This window comes from Aaosphaeria arxii (genome assembly GCF_010015735.1).
Source record: "Aaosphaeria arxii CBS 175.79 unplaced genomic scaffold BU24scaffold_3, whole genome shotgun sequence".
NCBI classification, from domain to species: Eukaryota; Fungi; Ascomycota; class Dothideomycetes; order Pleosporales; genus Aaosphaeria; species Aaosphaeria arxii.
This window is the reverse complement of record NW_022983476.1, coordinates 2,509,008-2,524,235: the sequence shown is the minus strand read 5'-3', so window position 1 is coordinate 2,524,235 and position 15,228 is coordinate 2,509,008. Positions and strand designations below refer to the sequence as shown.

The 15,228-nt window shown below is 50.6% G+C and overlaps 6 protein-coding genes across 6 annotated transcripts; 3 read left to right on the top strand and 3 right to left on the bottom strand.

The window, feature by feature from the left end:
- Positions 1 to 103: 103 nt before the first annotated feature.
- BU24DRAFT_420784 (60S ribosomal protein L20) lies at positions 104 to 1,601 on the top strand. The gene is made up of 4 exons (XM_033527562.1): positions 104 to 144; positions 198 to 738; positions 819 to 995; positions 1,049 to 1,601. The coding sequence occupies exons 2-4, from the start codon at positions 514 to 516 to the stop codon at positions 1,205 to 1,207; spliced, it is 561 nt and encodes a 186-aa protein (XP_033386073.1). The 5' UTR covers positions 104 to 144; positions 198 to 513; the 3' UTR covers positions 1,208 to 1,601.
- A 206-nt stretch (positions 1,602 to 1,807) lies between these two features.
- Positions 1,808 to 3,092, top strand: BU24DRAFT_440593 (enoyl-CoA hydratase/isomeras-like protein). Its single transcript, XM_033530379.1, has 2 exons — positions 1,808 to 2,304; positions 2,391 to 3,092. Exons 1-2 carry the CDS (start codon positions 1,997 to 1,999, stop codon positions 3,013 to 3,015), a joined length of 933 nt encoding a protein of 310 aa, XP_033386072.1. The 5' UTR covers positions 1,808 to 1,996; the 3' UTR covers positions 3,016 to 3,092.
- BU24DRAFT_420782 (uncharacterized protein) lies at positions 3,084 to 4,224 on the bottom strand. The gene is made up of 2 exons (XM_033527561.1): positions 3,601 to 4,224; positions 3,084 to 3,541 (listed from the first exon to the last, which is right to left on the bottom strand). Exons 1-2 carry the CDS (start codon positions 4,178 to 4,180, stop codon positions 3,156 to 3,158), a joined length of 966 nt encoding a protein of 321 aa, XP_033386071.1. The 5' UTR covers positions 4,181 to 4,224; the 3' UTR covers positions 3,084 to 3,155.
- A 157-nt stretch (positions 4,225 to 4,381) lies between these two features.
- BU24DRAFT_420781 (DUF500-domain-containing protein) lies at positions 4,382 to 7,083 on the bottom strand. The gene is made up of 3 exons (XM_033527560.1): positions 6,594 to 7,083; positions 6,459 to 6,544; positions 4,382 to 6,293 (listed from the first exon to the last, which is right to left on the bottom strand). Exons 1-3 carry the CDS (start codon positions 6,787 to 6,789, stop codon positions 4,677 to 4,679), a joined length of 1,899 nt encoding a protein of 632 aa, XP_033386070.1. The 5' UTR covers positions 6,790 to 7,083; the 3' UTR covers positions 4,382 to 4,676.
- A 999-nt stretch (positions 7,084 to 8,082) lies between these two features.
- BU24DRAFT_389213 (uncharacterized protein) lies at positions 8,083 to 11,845 on the top strand. The gene is made up of 2 exons (XM_033525035.1): positions 8,083 to 10,627; positions 10,682 to 11,845. The coding sequence occupies exons 1-2, from the start codon at positions 8,342 to 8,344 to the stop codon at positions 11,636 to 11,638; spliced, it is 3,243 nt and encodes a 1,080-aa protein (XP_033386069.1). The 5' UTR covers positions 8,083 to 8,341; the 3' UTR covers positions 11,639 to 11,845.
- Positions 11,846 to 12,106: 261 nt separating this feature from the next.
- On the bottom strand, positions 12,107 to 14,737 carry BU24DRAFT_420779 (catalase-domain-containing protein). Its single transcript, XM_033527559.1, has 4 exons — positions 14,386 to 14,737; positions 14,084 to 14,333; positions 13,926 to 14,029; positions 12,107 to 13,874 (listed from the first exon to the last, which is right to left on the bottom strand). The coding sequence occupies exons 1-4, from the start codon at positions 14,569 to 14,571 to the stop codon at positions 12,234 to 12,236; spliced, it is 2,181 nt and encodes a 726-aa protein (XP_033386068.1). The 5' UTR covers positions 14,572 to 14,737; the 3' UTR covers positions 12,107 to 12,233.
- Between the last annotated feature and the right edge of the window lie 491 nt (positions 14,738 to 15,228).

Below are 15,228 nucleotides of genomic sequence, written 5' to 3'. Positions count from 1 at the left end.
TCACGTGATCTCTAATTTTGCCCACTTTACCCTTTTCAGCATCAGCGTCAGTGCGCACACACAGCGAAATTCGTTTACGAAAACCACACTACACCCAGAAACCTATCGACAACAACCGCCCTACTAACAACATCAGCAGGAAAGGTACGTGAAATTGTCTTCTTTTGACATTGAATAGTTGCTAACAGTATCTACAGATGGGTAAGAACCTCCCTCCAATGTCCTTCCCAGCATTTGCAACTCCGGAGATCGATTGCTGTCGCGACAAACTCGAACGACGTTTCACAGACGACTTCAGCATCTATTCGATATGAGAAGGAGAAACGCAGTCAGGAGTATCAATCACGTTGAGCCCGAGGCGACTACGAGAACGAGGGTTCGCTTCGACTTCAAGATGCACCATGGACGAATTTCGAAATTTTTCAATATTGCGCACATACTACGAACGAACTGCAAACCAACCGGACACAACGATCGATATTCACGAGTTGCAAATGCTGAAAGAAGGGATGCATGGAATCATCGGTTCATGTTGCTGACTGGGTAATTTTAGGTCGTCTTCAGGAGTACCAGGTCGTCGGGCGTCATCTGCCCTCAGAGGCAAACCCCACCCCCAAGCTCTACCGCATGCGCATCTTCGCTCCCAACGATGTTGTCGCCAAGTCAAGGTTCTGGTACTTCCTCGGCAAGCTCCGAAAGATCAAGAAGGCGAACGGCGAGATCGTTTCCCTGAACCAGGTATGTATATATAAATGTTTGAAGGCCAAATGCCATCAATTACAAGGTCTTTTACGAACAAGTGATTGACATTGGAATAGATCTCCGAGAAGCGCCCCGAGAAGGTCAAGAACTTCGGTATCTGGATCCGTTACGACTCCCGCTCCGGTACCCACAACATGTACAAGGAGTACCGTGAGTTGTCGAGGACCGACGCCGTCGAGGCCCTCTACCAGGATATGGCCGCCCGTCACCGCGCTCGTTTCCGGTCGATCCACGTATGTGTGCTCAACATGTTATCACGATATGCCTATACTTACATTCCGTGCAGATCCTCAAGGTCGTCGAGGTTGAGAAGATCGCCGACATCCGCCGCCCATACCTCAAGCAGCTCGTCGAGAAGGGCCTCAAGTTCCCTCTCCCCCACCGTGTCAACAAGAAGGGCAGCAAGAAGATCTTCGCCGCCAGCCGACCATCAACTTTCTACTAAGCGTTTTCTTGTGTGGAGTGTGGATCGGACGGGCCGGGTTGATTTGGCTTTCGGGGGCTTTTCTGCATGGCTATAAAAAAATGCAGTACATTAGGAATGAATCAAAAGACCTGAAACTCCATTATGTCGCGACTTCGCATCTTCGGGCCAATTAACATAAAGGGTCGTGCTTTGCTTGCACGATCATGATGAGAGTTCTTAGACGAAATGAAAATGTTAACCGTACCAACCATCTGCTGTTCTAGAGGCCATGTCTTGCATTGTGTGGGTTGAACATTTGGAAGAAGATCGCCTAATAATGCGTGTTGTGTAGATGCAGTCGATCAATTTTCGCCGTCAGTTAGCATGGATTTGGCACAACTCTATAAGGCTGATAGACTATTTTATCAACAAGCACTAGTTGTCTGAAAAGACAAATCCAATTACAAGCCAATCGGTAATTTCTGGCATCTATTAACCATCATGGGCGAAAAGGGTTCGCCGTCACTTTTGACTCGTGGACCTCGACTCATAGCACTCATTGGTCAATGAACCTGCCAAGTCGGAAATCCTCCAACCCCAGCTTGACCGAGGTTGACCACCATCTCTCCGCATTGCAAACAAGCTCGTTCGCTCAGTGAGGCGTATGCTTCATAGAAGCGCTCGGGAATACCGAGTAGCTCTCAATTGATATACAACAGTTATTTATCACTCTGCTAACAATCCTACTTATCCAAAGTCCTCAGCTCCTCTAGATCCCCCAACCTCCCGTTGCCAGTACTATCGCATTCACAGACCTCGAACGACATCATGGCTACCCCACGCCCTACCATCTCCCTCCCAAAATCCTACAATGATCTCAAATTCGAGCACATAAAGACAGCACATTATGAGAAAGACCCCAGCATTATCATCCTCACGCTCTGGCGCCCCAAGAACTACAATGCCTTTACCAACACCATGATGCTCGAGCTGGAACAGGTGTACGGCATGTTCGACGTAGATGATCGTGTGAAGGTTATCGTTGTCACTGGAACAGGAAAGATATTCTGCGCCGGCGCCGACCTTGATATGGGATTCAAGGGTGGCTTCGAGCCCATCAACGAGCACAGAGATGGGTATGTATAACCGCCCCGTAGTGACTTCAACCATGCATTTCGAGAAACAGCACAACAATGTTGATAGATACTAACCTTCACAACAGAGGCGGCCGAGTCGTCCTCGCCATCCACAACTGCCGCAAACCCACCATCGGCGCTCTCCAGGGCTCAGCCGTCGGCGTCGGCATCACCATGACCCTCCCCATGAACATCCGAATCGCGTACTCAAAAGCAAAGATCGGCTTCGTCTTCGCCCGCCGCGGCCTCGTCATGGAAGCCTGCAGCTCGTTCTTCCTGCCCCGGCTGATCGGCCACTCCCAAGCTATGGCGGCCGTCACCACGGGCTCAACATACCTCGCGGAAGACAAGATTTGGAATGGGCTCTTCACCCATACGGTCGACACGCCAGAGGGTGTCTTGCCGAAGGCTTTGGAGGTCGCTGAGGAGGTTGCTAATAATACGAGTGTGGTTAGTACTTACCTCATGAAGGAGTTGATGTATAGGGATAAGGGCAGTGCGGAGGGTCAGCATTTGCTAGACTCTAGGATATTGTTTGAACTGTTTACTTCTGCGGATAATAAGGAGGGCGTTCAGAGTTTCATGGAGAAGAGACCGGCGAAGTTCACGGGGACAATGGATACCACATCAGTTAGTGCTTATCCATGGTGGATGCCAATTGATACTGTGGGAAGGGCAAAAGTAGATCCCACCTCGAAGCCCAAGATCTAGAGTTATGGGTAGATTAATTGGATCATATGAAGAGGCTTCACGGCTAGTTTCCAGATCTGAAGTGTTGTGCTCGATTCATAGGGTATCATGCATTCTTGTCGTATGTACATCTAACTACATTCGTACGGTATAGACTCGCCTTAACTCTCAGGCCTAATCTTTCCTCTCCTCGCTTTCATCTCCTCAACCCTCTTCTTGTCCAATTCGAACTTCCGTCGCAATTCACCTTCTGCCTCTTTCCTCTTCTCTCTGGTCTGGAACCTGTAGAAGTCGCCCTTCGGCCCATTAGCCTTCTTCCTCTCTTCGAGCTCCTTCTGCTTGGCCTCGGCTTGCTCAAGGCGCGCGGGACCGGTGCGGCCACCACGTGTGACAGTGATGAACCCATCCTCATCCGGTACGGAGCGTTGCTTAGCGCGCAGACGATTACGGGCAGTCTCGGTGCGGGTGAATTGAGAGAGGTAAGCATTGACTGAAGCTTGTAGAACCGCTTTCGAAGGATATCGCAGAGCATGGTGGGATTTATAACCTAGACATCCCATGTTAGCATTTCCTCGGATTGTAATCTTAAATGAGCGCAACACTTACGTTCGATACCCAATCCCTCCCCTTGTATCCACTTGATTTCCTTCCCAGTCTTAACCGCCCTCTGGACTTCCTTAAACGCTCCTTTCATGCTTGCGCGATCCACGAAAACCACAACTGCGCAACCGCCACTCCGCCGCAGCTCCGAAGTCCAGATCTTAGGAAGCGCGCTGTACTCGTCTTCTACGACGCCCTCAGCCACGATATCCTCGTCCCTCTTCCTCTTTTTGCCTCTCGCATCACCGGAATCGCTTCTGTCAACTTTAAATTTCTTGTGCGACGGCTCTGCGGGAATGGCGCTGTCGAACTCCACGCTCTCGACTCGCGAGCCGCCTAGTTGCTCCGCAAAGAGCGATCGAATGTTGCTTTCGCCTGCATCGATCGGCACGTTTGATATGAAAAGGCTCCGGTCGGAGGATGGTGTTGGGTTGCTCGGTTCGTGCGGTTTGATATAGAGGTAGTGTTGCACAGATGCGAATTGGGCTGGGAGTTTGGCTTCCGGGAGCGTTATGGGGAGGACCGTGAAGTCGGAGACTGCGGTTGGTATGGCTTTCGCCTTGCTGGGTATCCCTGACGAAGGCATTTTGAGACTACGAATTTGTTCGAGTACCTGTCGAACAATGCGATGTGGGATGGCTGCTTGAAGATTGGAGAAATTTTGGTAGGGGTGGCACGGTTGTCTTGGCACCTCACTGCACGTGGACGTCGATGCTACCAGTATACCATCAAACACGATGAACGAAATAACTGTCCAAACTAGCAGAAGAAGAGTAGTGATGGTGAGTATGAAGTTCAGATTAAGATGGGGATAGCTCGTGTGGGACAACATGTTTTATCAATCCTACAAAAAGACATACATATAACTTAGTCCACCATAAACGAAGGAATTGCGTAGCGTCGTGACATGAATTAACAAATTGGCCTCGATGAACCTTAATGCATTACATTTACAAAAGAATGGAAAAACTGATTATTAGCTTCAGAATGCCGCTCTCCAATTAAATATCCCGAGTAACTATGGGCTGAATTTGTCGTAATTCGTGTCACTGCTGCTGCAGCGAAGTCAAGAGTCGCCTAATCTAATGCTCAACAAACCCTCCGGGAACAGTCTTGGTGGGTGATGCAGGCGCGGATTGGAACTCGTCCTTGTCCTCCTTCTTCTCGGCCTCGTTGGAGAATTTTGGTCGAAGCTGTTGGCTGATGTGCTCGAAGCCTTCGGAAGAGGAGATGCTTTCCTGATCAGAGGTGGAGGAGGCGTCGTGCCTGAGCGATGGCGTCGATGGTGGGCTCATGTTGGAGGCAGCCATATCGGAGTGTGCTGAGAATCGACCACGGCGATCGGGGTTCCTAATGGGAATCCTTGGGGGGATTGGCTTGGCTACAGTAACGACGCGAGCACGAGAAATTACTTGAGGTGCAGCAGCCTGATGGATTTCCTGGATAACCGGCTCCTCTTCTTCTTCTTCTTCGTCAGATTCTTCTTCCGACGACGAGTCGTTGTCTTCCAGCTTGACGTCTTTGAATGAATCTGAGTCTTCATTTTTAGTCTCTGTCTTGTCGTGCTTCTTATCTGCGTTGTCCGCGGTCTGGGTTTTCTCGTCTTTATCGTTCTTGACATCATTATCAATCTCTCGTTGGCTGTCGGCATCCTTCTCGGTTGTTTCCTTCTTTGATTGAACATTGAACTCATCTATGCTGTTTGATTCTGGAATTTCGGCCAAGACTGGACTGGTGATGGGGTTGTTGATTGGGGGGTTTCTTGGGGGCAATGCGGGTGGAACTTTTAGGGCAGGAGGCTCTTCGAAATCAGTTTGCGTACACATGTCTACCATTTTGCTGTTGCGGGATTCCGTAATGTTGCTCATTGTGCTTGTTCTCCAACTGGATCTCCGGCTCATGCTTCGTCCATCGATACTCGAACGTTGGTCAAAACTCTTGCGGAATGTATTGTAGACAGGGCTTGTTGGTGATGGCTTGAACTCGAATTGTTCACTGGTTGGTCGTTTTCGTGTGCCGGCTTCCCTAATGACTAGACCGGCGGTCTCCAGGGCCAACACTCCGTATGGGTCCGGATCCTCCTCGTCAGGAACGCCAAAGGTTTTTTCGTCTTTGACAATTTCATAATCGGCTGGCGGTGGCTCGCTCGGTAATAATGATTGATCCACATCTGTGTCGCCTTGAGCGGCTTTCAAGGTCGCCATGAGGCGTTGCGTCTCAATAGGCAAGTGCCTCGCTTTTCCAGCCAATATATCGACTACGCCGATCCTTTCTCCATAGAATCGCTCGTTTTCGTCGGTGCGCTCAATTACGATGGTCCCGTCGATTTGGACTCCGGCGTAGAAACCTCTTGACTTGAGGTATGTGAAGATGGGCGCCTGTCTTTTATGTACTTCCGACTCAAGCACTCCACCAACGCCCAGGGGCCCAGCCACCGCACTGACTTCTCCACCTAGAGTGCAGCGGACCTTGGAAAAGGCGTCCAAAGCTTCCTGAGTGTTTATCACCACAACGCAATCGTAGATGTCTGCTCCTACGAGGAAGCCCAGGCCAGCTGTGTGCAACATGATACCGGACGGAGGCGACCACGATCCATCTTCTTTTCGGCCGACGAGTATCCCGCTTCCTCCAGCGCCAGAGATCCAGAGGCCGGTGCGCATGACGGTGAAGATAGCAATGCCTTTAGCATTTTGGATTACCTGTGAATGTGTCAGCCGTGCTATACGTGAGAGTATTAGATTAAGACGCTGTGGATGGCATGCGAGGCCAAATACGCCCACCATGCATGGTAATGCGCAATTGGCCTCTCACGGCATTCGCGTGCGATCGTAAGTGGGAATTGGAAGGAATTCGCTGCGACGAACCTCTGCCGGTATTTTCTTCAGAACCCTTTGCTTCGCCTTAGGCCCTTCAGCTGTCGGGCGTTCTTCCTCCTGGTAGAAGCCATCCTCTGTAGCGAATCAGCAATGAACAAGCAATGCGTGCGCAAGGTGACGTACTGCAAAAGCTTTTGAGGATGCGCGCGGCCTTGTCGCTCTCTTTATCGAGAGTTGTAGGCCAAAAGGCTTCAGCACCTAGTTTGTTTGATAGTCTGTTGATGGGTGCACCGAGTTTGTCAACCCATCCGTAGACTTTGTCGAAGCCAGCCTTCGAGCCGGTCTTCGTCTTCGTCCACATCCCCTGGGTTTGCACCATGTTGTTGTGCGCAGAGCGTGAGAGACAGTCTCACGGAAGTGAGAATGGTCGGGGTGCGGAGGTAGCGGGGGAACCGGGAACCTCAAAGATGAACGCTGAAAGTGGGAAGGAAATTAGACATAGTCATCAGAGATGAATGCGGCTGTTTGCAAGTATATGAAGTACAAACTGTATGCAGTCGCACGACATAAGAAGGTGAAAGCGACGACGAGGGAATTGACGACGACGCAAGTCTCTATAGGCGCAGCTGGGTCATGTCATTCTTCATGGCCGCGCCCGGTAGGCAGCGGCAAGGACGCCGTTTTCTGCCAGCCCCCGAAGCCGTCACCGAGGACTGGGTCAGTCATCATCATCAGCAGTAGGATCAGTAGGCGAGCCTGGCGAGGAGCCGGTGCATCCTAGGCTGGGTCCACTGTTCCTGAATTTCCCAGCCGGCCCCTGCAACGACTCAGTCCAGTACGATTATTGTTGCAACATGTGCGAACCCTTCTATCACATTACGTTGTCTACATGATGCGATATGGACATCCTGTAGACACCCTTAAAAGGGCACACACACACCAAGGAGCAGGGCCTTGCGTTCGAGTGGAGGGATTACAGATTGTCTAGACTACTCGTACGAAGACTCGGGTCGAAAAAAAGCATATAGTACAACTCACTCATACATGATGATGACGATGAGTATATGAGTTGGAAAGGTGTGGAAGGATTACGGTAAGAGGCGTAATGCCTGATTTGTCCGCGTGTACAGTCCGGCGACAGAAGCAGCAGAGAACAGCACATTTCTGGCAGGTCTGGCTGGCTGATGTCCGCACGTGGTACCAAATCACTGAAAAGGCTTACTTTGCTAATTGAGCACATGCATCTCGGAGATGTGATGTGAGGGCGAGAATATGGGAAATGAGGCCCATGTACTCCGGAGTATGTACATACATACACACATTATTGAATGTACCATGTTGGGTGGACTGTAGTCCGTACTCTGTAGTTGACCAGAGAATGGTACTAGGAGCACCATGTATGTTTTCGATATTAATCTTAAAATGTCCGATACATTTCACGCTCGGGTATGTATGTAATTTACTGAGTCCAACTCCGACCTGCAGCGATTAATCTATTTCATGTAGGAACCAGTTCTCTCCATGATGCCAGACCCTTTCCGCCACTCATACAGCCACTAGTACTAATATGGACAAGTGGACTTAGACAATCGGAGAATCGGCCAAACTTATAATCCGGGTTTTCGATGCTTGCCAAGACTAATCGAGCTATTCGGCGCGTTGTTTCTGTAGGTACGAGTATGGGAGCTCTGGTGAATCTCATGTTTGCAGATTGCTAAAACGTTTCAACCCATCCTTCGACCTCAACCCCAAAGGTTGCCACACTTCCCGCACGCGTACGAGGTTGCGCTTCTTCGGCGAACGTCCATGGTGGCCATTGACATTCGACTACCTCGCTTTCATTGTCTCGAGTGCTCCTTCCAAAGCTTCACGCCTTCGCGCTTCTGCACGTATAACATCACCTAATAACAAACCTGCCTCAGCCAGTAACCATGTTTCGCGTCCCGTCCTCCTCCTCTCCGCCCTCGACTCCTGGTTATCGCTATTCAACCAACGATGCGCCTTCCACAACCCCAGCTGGACCACCCCCCGGCCGATCTTTCATCACTTCCTCGACACCTGCAGGCCCACCCCCCAACGATCTTTTCAGCAACTCTCACTTCAACATGTCACAGCCTGGGACTTTTGGTTTCAATAGGTCCGCATTGAACAGTTCGCCGCCCAAGAATGAGTTTTCTGGCGTTGGAAGTGGACTTTTCGGCGTCCCTACTTCAGCTCGACCTGGATCGCAACGCGGGCGACCGGGCTTTCGCGTACCAAGCAGCTCCCCTCAACACGGAGACGAAGACAGTGACATAGATGCAGAGGGTTCGGAAGAATATGATGAGGAAATGGACGAGGAAGAGGATGCCAGTGGGTCAGATGAAGATATGGACGATGAAGAGGATGAGGAGGATGAGGAAGAATACGACGACGAGCGCGATGACACTTTCGCCCAGAGCCGCAATCGGAACACTAGGTTTTCCCAATCCGTCACCTCACAAGATGGCGCATCGGTGTTGGGCAACACGCCTATCGTACAACCAGGAGCGCGGCAAACACAATACGACTTGCTCAGTATAGCGAAAGGACTTACTCCAAACCTGGACCGTACGACCGCACTTCGTGAATCTGGCGATGTGATACTCGAAACAGAGCGCCTCCTCTCTAGATTACATGACTCGGTAACCGCTGATACACCGGAAAAGAGAGCCCACGTCATTGAGGAGGTCGCACAGGAGCTTTTGGCCGTATGGAAGTCGTCTTCACAAACCTCGAAGGGGACCTCTTCCTCTGGTCGAAAATCAGATGCACCAGCACTTGCAAGTGTGAACAAAATAGCAAATCTACTTCTCAACCTCCATCATCCTGGCCATATCGCCGAGAAGCTACGCGGATCACTCTTCTCGTTGGTGCCTTCTCGTCCTGAAGCTCGCCATTTCACTCCTATACCGCTGGCCCTCATGACCTGGTTAAACACTTACCATAATACAGCTTCTGAAGTACCATTCGTTTTACGAGAGACTCAGGGCTATTCCGCCAGTGAGAGATTCTGGGATGCTGTCCAAGCTTCAGTCCTTCGTGGCAACTTCCTCGATACCTTGAAACTACTCAAGGGTGCCAACTTTGCCGTGGCAGAAACAGCCAGTCAAGATGGTCTTGGTGAATATGGCTACACTGGAAGACATTTACACAACACGAATATAGTGGTGCGAGCAATGATCGAAACCCTTGAACGCTGCCCGGTGGTCGCTTCTGATGATTGGGACATCAAAGGACAGGAATGGTCCGTATTCCGGCAAATCGCTCAACGCTCCGCCATCAGCTTGCAGGAATTTGCCGAGGGGGACAGCCAGAATAGTTATGATGCTTCACAATCGTTCCAGGCCTCTCATTTTGGAATATCGCAGTCTCAGAATAGCTTCGGCTTGAGTCAAGCAAGTCGAAAGGCCGAAAGCACAGTTCCCTGGACAGTTTACGACAATCTACGGAAACTCTACAACCAGCTTCTCGGTAGCGAAGAGGAGATAATGTCAATGTCCATGGACTGGATAGAGGCTGTCATTTGTCTCACCGTGTGGTGGAACGGAGAGGATGAGGAGCCTCTCGGTGGAAGCCTAGCTGCCAGTCGTCGCTCGTTAGCTCGTTCTCATAGAGTACGAGATGTCGATGTCACTCCCGTCAAGGCGTATTGCCGACGCTTGAGTGCGGCACTTAACACTGTCATTGAAAGCAACGAGGAGGATCTGAGCATAAATACGACAGACCGATACGAGGTTGGGTTGGCCTGCATCGTGGACGACAATATCGAAGGTGTCCTGCAGATTCTACGAGGCTGGTCACTTCCTTGCGCCGCAGCTGTCGCTGAGGTAGCTAGTGCTGGTGACTGGTTTCGTCGAGCAGATGGTCTGCTTGATCAGTTCGATCAGAGCGATCTTATGGTTCTAAGCTACAACGAAAATCAAAGAAGGGGAGTATCCAAAGACGATCTACTCGTAGCTTACTCGGATTACCTCGCGACTCAGCCAAATCTTACTAGCCAGGATGGCAAGACTTCTCGAGAAGGCTGGGAGCTCGCGGTCCAAGTACTCGGCCGACTAGACGACCTCATCACATCTAACGAGAAGATTCAAGACATACTGAACAACCTCAGTCTCAATTCAACAGATCGGGTGGACAAGATCACTCGTCTATGCTACGATATGGGCATTCCTGACCACGCGCGAAGCATTGCATTGGTACGTTATATCTAGTATCACTTGGTTATTAATGATTTCCTAACTTATATCCAGAAATATGCCGATCACCTTCGCAGTAGCACGCAGAACTACGGTGACACTCTGCTTTACTATGCGCGCGCCCACAATGCACAGAAGATCCAAGAGGTTCTGCGCGTGCTAGTGGCCCATTGTCTTGTCAAATCCGTCGCCTATCCTCCCCTGGCCGAGCTTGATCGTTCGTTGTCAACTCTAATCGCTTCACCGAAAGCTACACTAACAGAACTTGCAACGTATGACCCTGAGGGAGCACAGCTTCTATCGAATTATCTCGCTGGTTATGCGACAATTCGCAGATTCTACGACCTACGGGATGAGGAAATCCTGCTCCAGGCCAACGAGAAGCCCTCACATCGTCCAATGGCAAGGAAACGCGCAGCGGCTAATGCGCTGGTCGTCATCATCCAAAGTGCAGCATCCAGCGTGCGCGGCGGTCTCTACGATCCTGAGGTGGAAACCGTAGTCCAAGTCGACGTACTCCTTTGCCTCCTCGGCGAAGCCCTCATCTTCGTGAACCAACCCAAGCGAACACTCACCCTCCCCCACCTATACACCCTCCTCGCCGCGGTAGAAGACCTCGACACAGCCCCCAGCATGATCCGCGCACAGTGCGAGGAAGTGTTATCAACGACCCTCGCCGCCGCCCACGGCGATGCCGCCAAGGTCCCCTCACCAACATCCCTCCTCCAGAAATCAACAAGCAACCTCACAACCGCGTCCAGCCAGTACTCTCTGATCGGCAGCACAGAATTCGGCTCCGCGACGGACAGGTCTACTGACAGCAGCGCCGTCCTCGTCCGAGGAACCGCCCCAGGGTCGGTATCGCAACATGCAGAAAAGGACACAGCCAAGAGGGCATGGGATTGGCGCAAAGGCTTCGGAAAGGACTCTCAGGGGAGCGATGTCATTAGGGTGCTGAGGCTAGGCATCGCGAAGGAACTCGCGACGGCTTTCGTTCAGGGCAAGAATTGAAGCATAAGGCGGGAGTCAGAATGCCATCAATTTCAGAGCTAGTGATATAAATCAAAATAGAGAGTGTTTCTTTTGGAGGGGGCAGGTTTACAATTAAACCAATTGAACCCTTACAAACAAAATCGTACGTATTCTTTTGGTAATGTAGGATAGATGCATAGTGTATAGAATTAGTCGTAGTTAGCAACAGCAAAATTATAGCCTGGCGATACACTATACAATATCCTAAATACGCGCCAGGCCGTTTCGTGTGTAAAAAAGGAAAGATATTATCCCACAAAAGGTGTCTACCTATTTCTATAAAATTCAATTTCGCTTGGCTTTAAGAAGAATTAATTTACTAATGAGTTGAACATCGAGCTACTGATGTCCTTGTATCTTTCAAAATGCAGCCACTATGAACCTTTAAATACATCACAATCCACGAAGTCAAAGCGACATGCTCTCGAATGATGTAATTCAGTGTGAATTTTCTTGACATTAACTTTGCATGGAACTTGAGGTCATAAATATACTACCTAACTATTTGGAACTATAGAAGAAGAAACGAAAAGGGTCGTCATCATTACGTGATTAAAAGGTGAGAAATCCAGTCTCAGTATGCGACCATAGTCGAGAAGCCCTTCTCCTCCCTCTCATAGTTCTTGTGCTGCGAGATGGCAAACGCATACGCGTCCATGAACTCCTTCGCCCCCTTTGCGATCTGGAGCGTCTCCTTGAAGCTCTGGGGATGCACTTGCGAGGCAGTGACAACGCCGTAGGAGTCAACGACGTCGGCAGACTCCGAAAACGCCATGCCGGGCAGGTCGACGGCGTCGCGGACGAACTGGACGGCGTCGCCGACAGCACCGATGGCCTTCAAGTGGCCGAACGCCTCGCGGATCCAGTGCACGGCGCGGCCGTTCTTTCGCAGTGTCTCTACGGACTTGGCGCCACCGGGTACGATGACACTGTCGAATAGGGTGGATCGCATGCCTTCAAGATGGTGGTCGGGAACGACGCCCTTGCCCGTACTCTTGTCCTTGCCTTCGGCGTAGATCTTGTTCCTCCGAGGGGCGATGGTGAATGGGAGGGCACCCGCGGCAGAGAGAGCAGCCTTGATAGCGTTGTATGCAACGGCATCGTAGCCATCGGCAATGATGATGGCAATCTGGCGCGTGGCGATAGTAGGTTCGAAGGGAGGGAACTCGGTTTGTGATAAGCCCTTCGCCTTCTTGTTGTGCTTCGGACGCTTCTGTTCTTGTGGGATGTCACCGCCGACCATCTCCGCTACGTCTTGTGCAAGCTTGAGGTCGATGAAGGAGAGACGCTCGGTCAAGCGCGTGTATACAAGAGGGTCATCGCAGTGGTCGAGTTCAAAGCCAAGAGCGTTGAGAACGTGGGACTGCTCATGTGATGATAATGAGTTGTAGAAAAGCTCTGCCTGGTTGTAGTGCTCCCTGAACTTCTTGCTTCGCATACGGGCCTTGATACCGGCGATCTTCTCTGGGTAGTCGAGGTACCCGCCCTCTTCTTTGGTTGCGGGAGGTTGGGTCTCGTAGCGGTTAGGCCAGTAATTGACGGTTCCCTTAGTGATGGTGTGACGCATTGCGCCGTCACGGTTAAAGTTCATAACCGGGCAGACTGGCTTATTGATAGGGAGTTCTTGCCAATTGATACCGAGACGAGACAGCTGAGTATCAGAGTACGAGAAGTTCCTGCCCTGCAGCAATGGGTCATCTGAGAAGCCAATGCCAGGGACGACATGACCAGTGCAGAAAGCGACTTGCTCGGTCTGCGTAAAGAACTCGTCAGGGTTCCTGTTCAATTCAAGTTGACCAATGTAGCGGATGGGTATTTCATCCTCTGGCCAGACCTTAGTGGCATCGAGAATATCAAAGTCAAAGTCGTGCTCCCGAGATTCGGGCAGCACCTGAATACCAAACTTCCACTTGGGGAAGGCCCCGCTCTCAATTGCTGTCCAGAGATCCTTGCGATGGAAATCAGGGTCCTGTCCTGCAATCTTCAAAGCTTCGTCCCAGACAAAACTGTGCACGCCGAGCTCAGGGGTGAAGATGAACTTAACGAAATGCCTCTCGCCCTTGTCGTTGGTGAGGGTGTACGTGTTCACTCCAAATCCTTGCATCATACGGTACGATCGGGGGATAGTCCGGTCACTCATTGCCCACATGAACATGTGAGTGGCCTCAGTGTGCATGTACTGGAAATCCCAGAAGTTGTTGTGGGCAGATTGTGCCTGTACGTATGATCAGTTCAAATCTTCTCGGACCAATTTAGTGCCACTTACTTGTGGAATTTCATTATGAGGCTCAGGCTTTCCAGCATGAATAACATCAGGGAACTTCATAGCATCCTGGATGAAGAAGACAGGAATGTTGTTGCCAACAATATCTACACATCTTGTCAACATCGCCGTTTCTCCAGCTTTTTACTCGAACTACTTACCCCAATTTCCTTCCTCAGTGTAAAACTTGACAGCGAATCCACGGACATCGCGAACGGTATCAGCCGACCCACGGCTACCAAGGACAGTGGAGAATCGCAAGAAAACCGGCGTCTCGCGGGAGGTGTCAGTGAGCACCCCCGCGGACGTGACATCGGCAGCGGACTCGAAGAGAGTGAACTTTCCAAAGGCACCAGAACCGCGTGCGTGGACGACACGTTCTGGAATGCGTTCATGGTCAAAGCGATGAATCTAGAAACTGTGTCAGATGCGTGGGAAAGTTAACAGAAGCTGATTTTCTGACCTTCTCGCGAGCGAATGGGTCTTCGAGGAGCATGGGACCAGTCTTGTCCTCACTCGCCACCTTCAACCAATCGTCGGTGTTTGTCTGTTTGACACCGAAGTCGCTTGTGATTCTGTTGTTCTTGTCGAAAACATCTTTCGTAACCTTGGAGAGGTCGGCGACCTTAGCAGATTGGCCAGAAGACATTGTTTCTTTGGCTTTTTCTGATATGCTGGAGATGATTTGCGATGCCATCAGTAATCAATCAAGATAGTCAGACAAAGTAATTGTAGACTTAGAGAGGACCAGAATAGCAGCTTCAGAAGAAACAAGTGGCATAGGATGGCAGTATATATTATCATGTCAATTCTCCATTGCTTTCATTGAGACGTCATTGAAGCATCACGACACCACCCACATCAGTGTGGTGCAACCACAGGCGCGAACACCATAGCAAAGAAAAACCCACGCGCTGCTCAATTGGGTCCTTCATCCGCATACATTATTTGTAACATCTCCACGGAGGCTACAGGGGCTCGGGCGTAGTTCCCACCAATTGGAGTGCTGATGATGTTTTTGACGGGTCATAGTGAACGGCATTTTGGACCGCGTCGGCGTGGCGGTACTAGGGTTCGGCATGCCAAATCGACTTTCCCATGCCAGAATTCCATCGATCGATGATCGAGAATGAGAATCTAGATAGCAGTGCTTAGCAATTCTGCGAGTGCTACTGGGTTGTTTCTAGGTTGTGATTTCCATGACCTATTCCATGACGACAAATAAATAAAACCGTGATGCCTATGTGGTTGGCTGGACATTCGGCATTTGTGGGCCATCCATTAGCTTCCCAAAGAAGCTAGTTTC

Bases quoted from the DNA above. Each gene is read 5' to 3' on its own strand.
- BU24DRAFT_420784 (XM_033527562.1), top strand. From the start codon at position 514: ATGGAATCATCGGTTCATGTTGCTGACTGGGTAATTTTAGGTCGTCTT. The intron at 739-818 runs GTATGTATATAT...ACATTGGAATAG, and splicing joins AGATCGTTTCCCTGAACCAG to ATCTCCGAGAAGCGCCCCGA. The intron at 996-1,048 runs GTATGTGTGCTC...CATTCCGTGCAG, and splicing joins CTCGTTTCCGGTCGATCCAC to ATCCTCAAGGTCGTCGAGGT.
- BU24DRAFT_440593 (XM_033530379.1), top strand. From the start codon at position 1,997: ATGGCTACCCCACGCCCTACCATCTCCCTCCCAAAATCCTACAATGAT. The intron at 2,305-2,390 runs GTATGTATAACC...CCTTCACAACAG, and splicing joins ATCAACGAGCACAGAGATGG to AGGCGGCCGAGTCGTCCTCG.
- BU24DRAFT_420782 (XM_033527561.1), bottom strand. From the start codon at position 4,180: ATGCCTTCGTCAGGGATACCCAGCAAGGCGAAAGCCATACCAACCGCA. The intron at 3,542-3,600 runs GTAAGTGTTGCG...TGGGATGTCTAG, and splicing joins GGAGGGATTGGGTATCGAAC to GTTATAAATCCCACCATGCT.
- BU24DRAFT_420781 (XM_033527560.1), bottom strand. From the start codon at position 6,789: ATGGTGCAAACCCAGGGGATGTGGACGAAGACGAAGACCGGCTCGAAG. The intron at 6,545-6,593 runs GTACGTCACCTT...GATTCGCTACAG, and splicing joins CATCCTCAAAAGCTTTTGCA to AGGATGGCTTCTACCAGGAG. The intron at 6,294-6,458 runs GTTCGTCGCAGC...ACACATTCACAG, and splicing joins TGAAGAAAATACCGGCAGAG to GTAATCCAAAATGCTAAAGG.
- BU24DRAFT_389213 (XM_033525035.1), top strand. From the start codon at position 8,342: ATGTTTCGCGTCCCGTCCTCCTCCTCTCCGCCCTCGACTCCTGGTTAT. The intron at 10,628-10,681 runs GTACGTTATATC...ACTTATATCCAG, and splicing joins ACGCGCGAAGCATTGCATTG to AAATATGCCGATCACCTTCG.
- BU24DRAFT_420779 (XM_033527559.1), bottom strand. From the start codon at position 14,571: ATGTCTTCTGGCCAATCTGCTAAGGTCGCCGACCTCTCCAAGGTTACG. The intron at 14,030-14,083 runs GTAAGTAGTTCG...CAAGATGTGTAG, and splicing joins CACTGAGGAAGGAAATTGGG to ATATTGTTGGCAACAACATT. The intron at 13,875-13,925 runs GTAAGTGGCACT...TCATACGTACAG, and splicing joins CTCATAATGAAATTCCACAA to GCACAATCTGCCCACAACAA.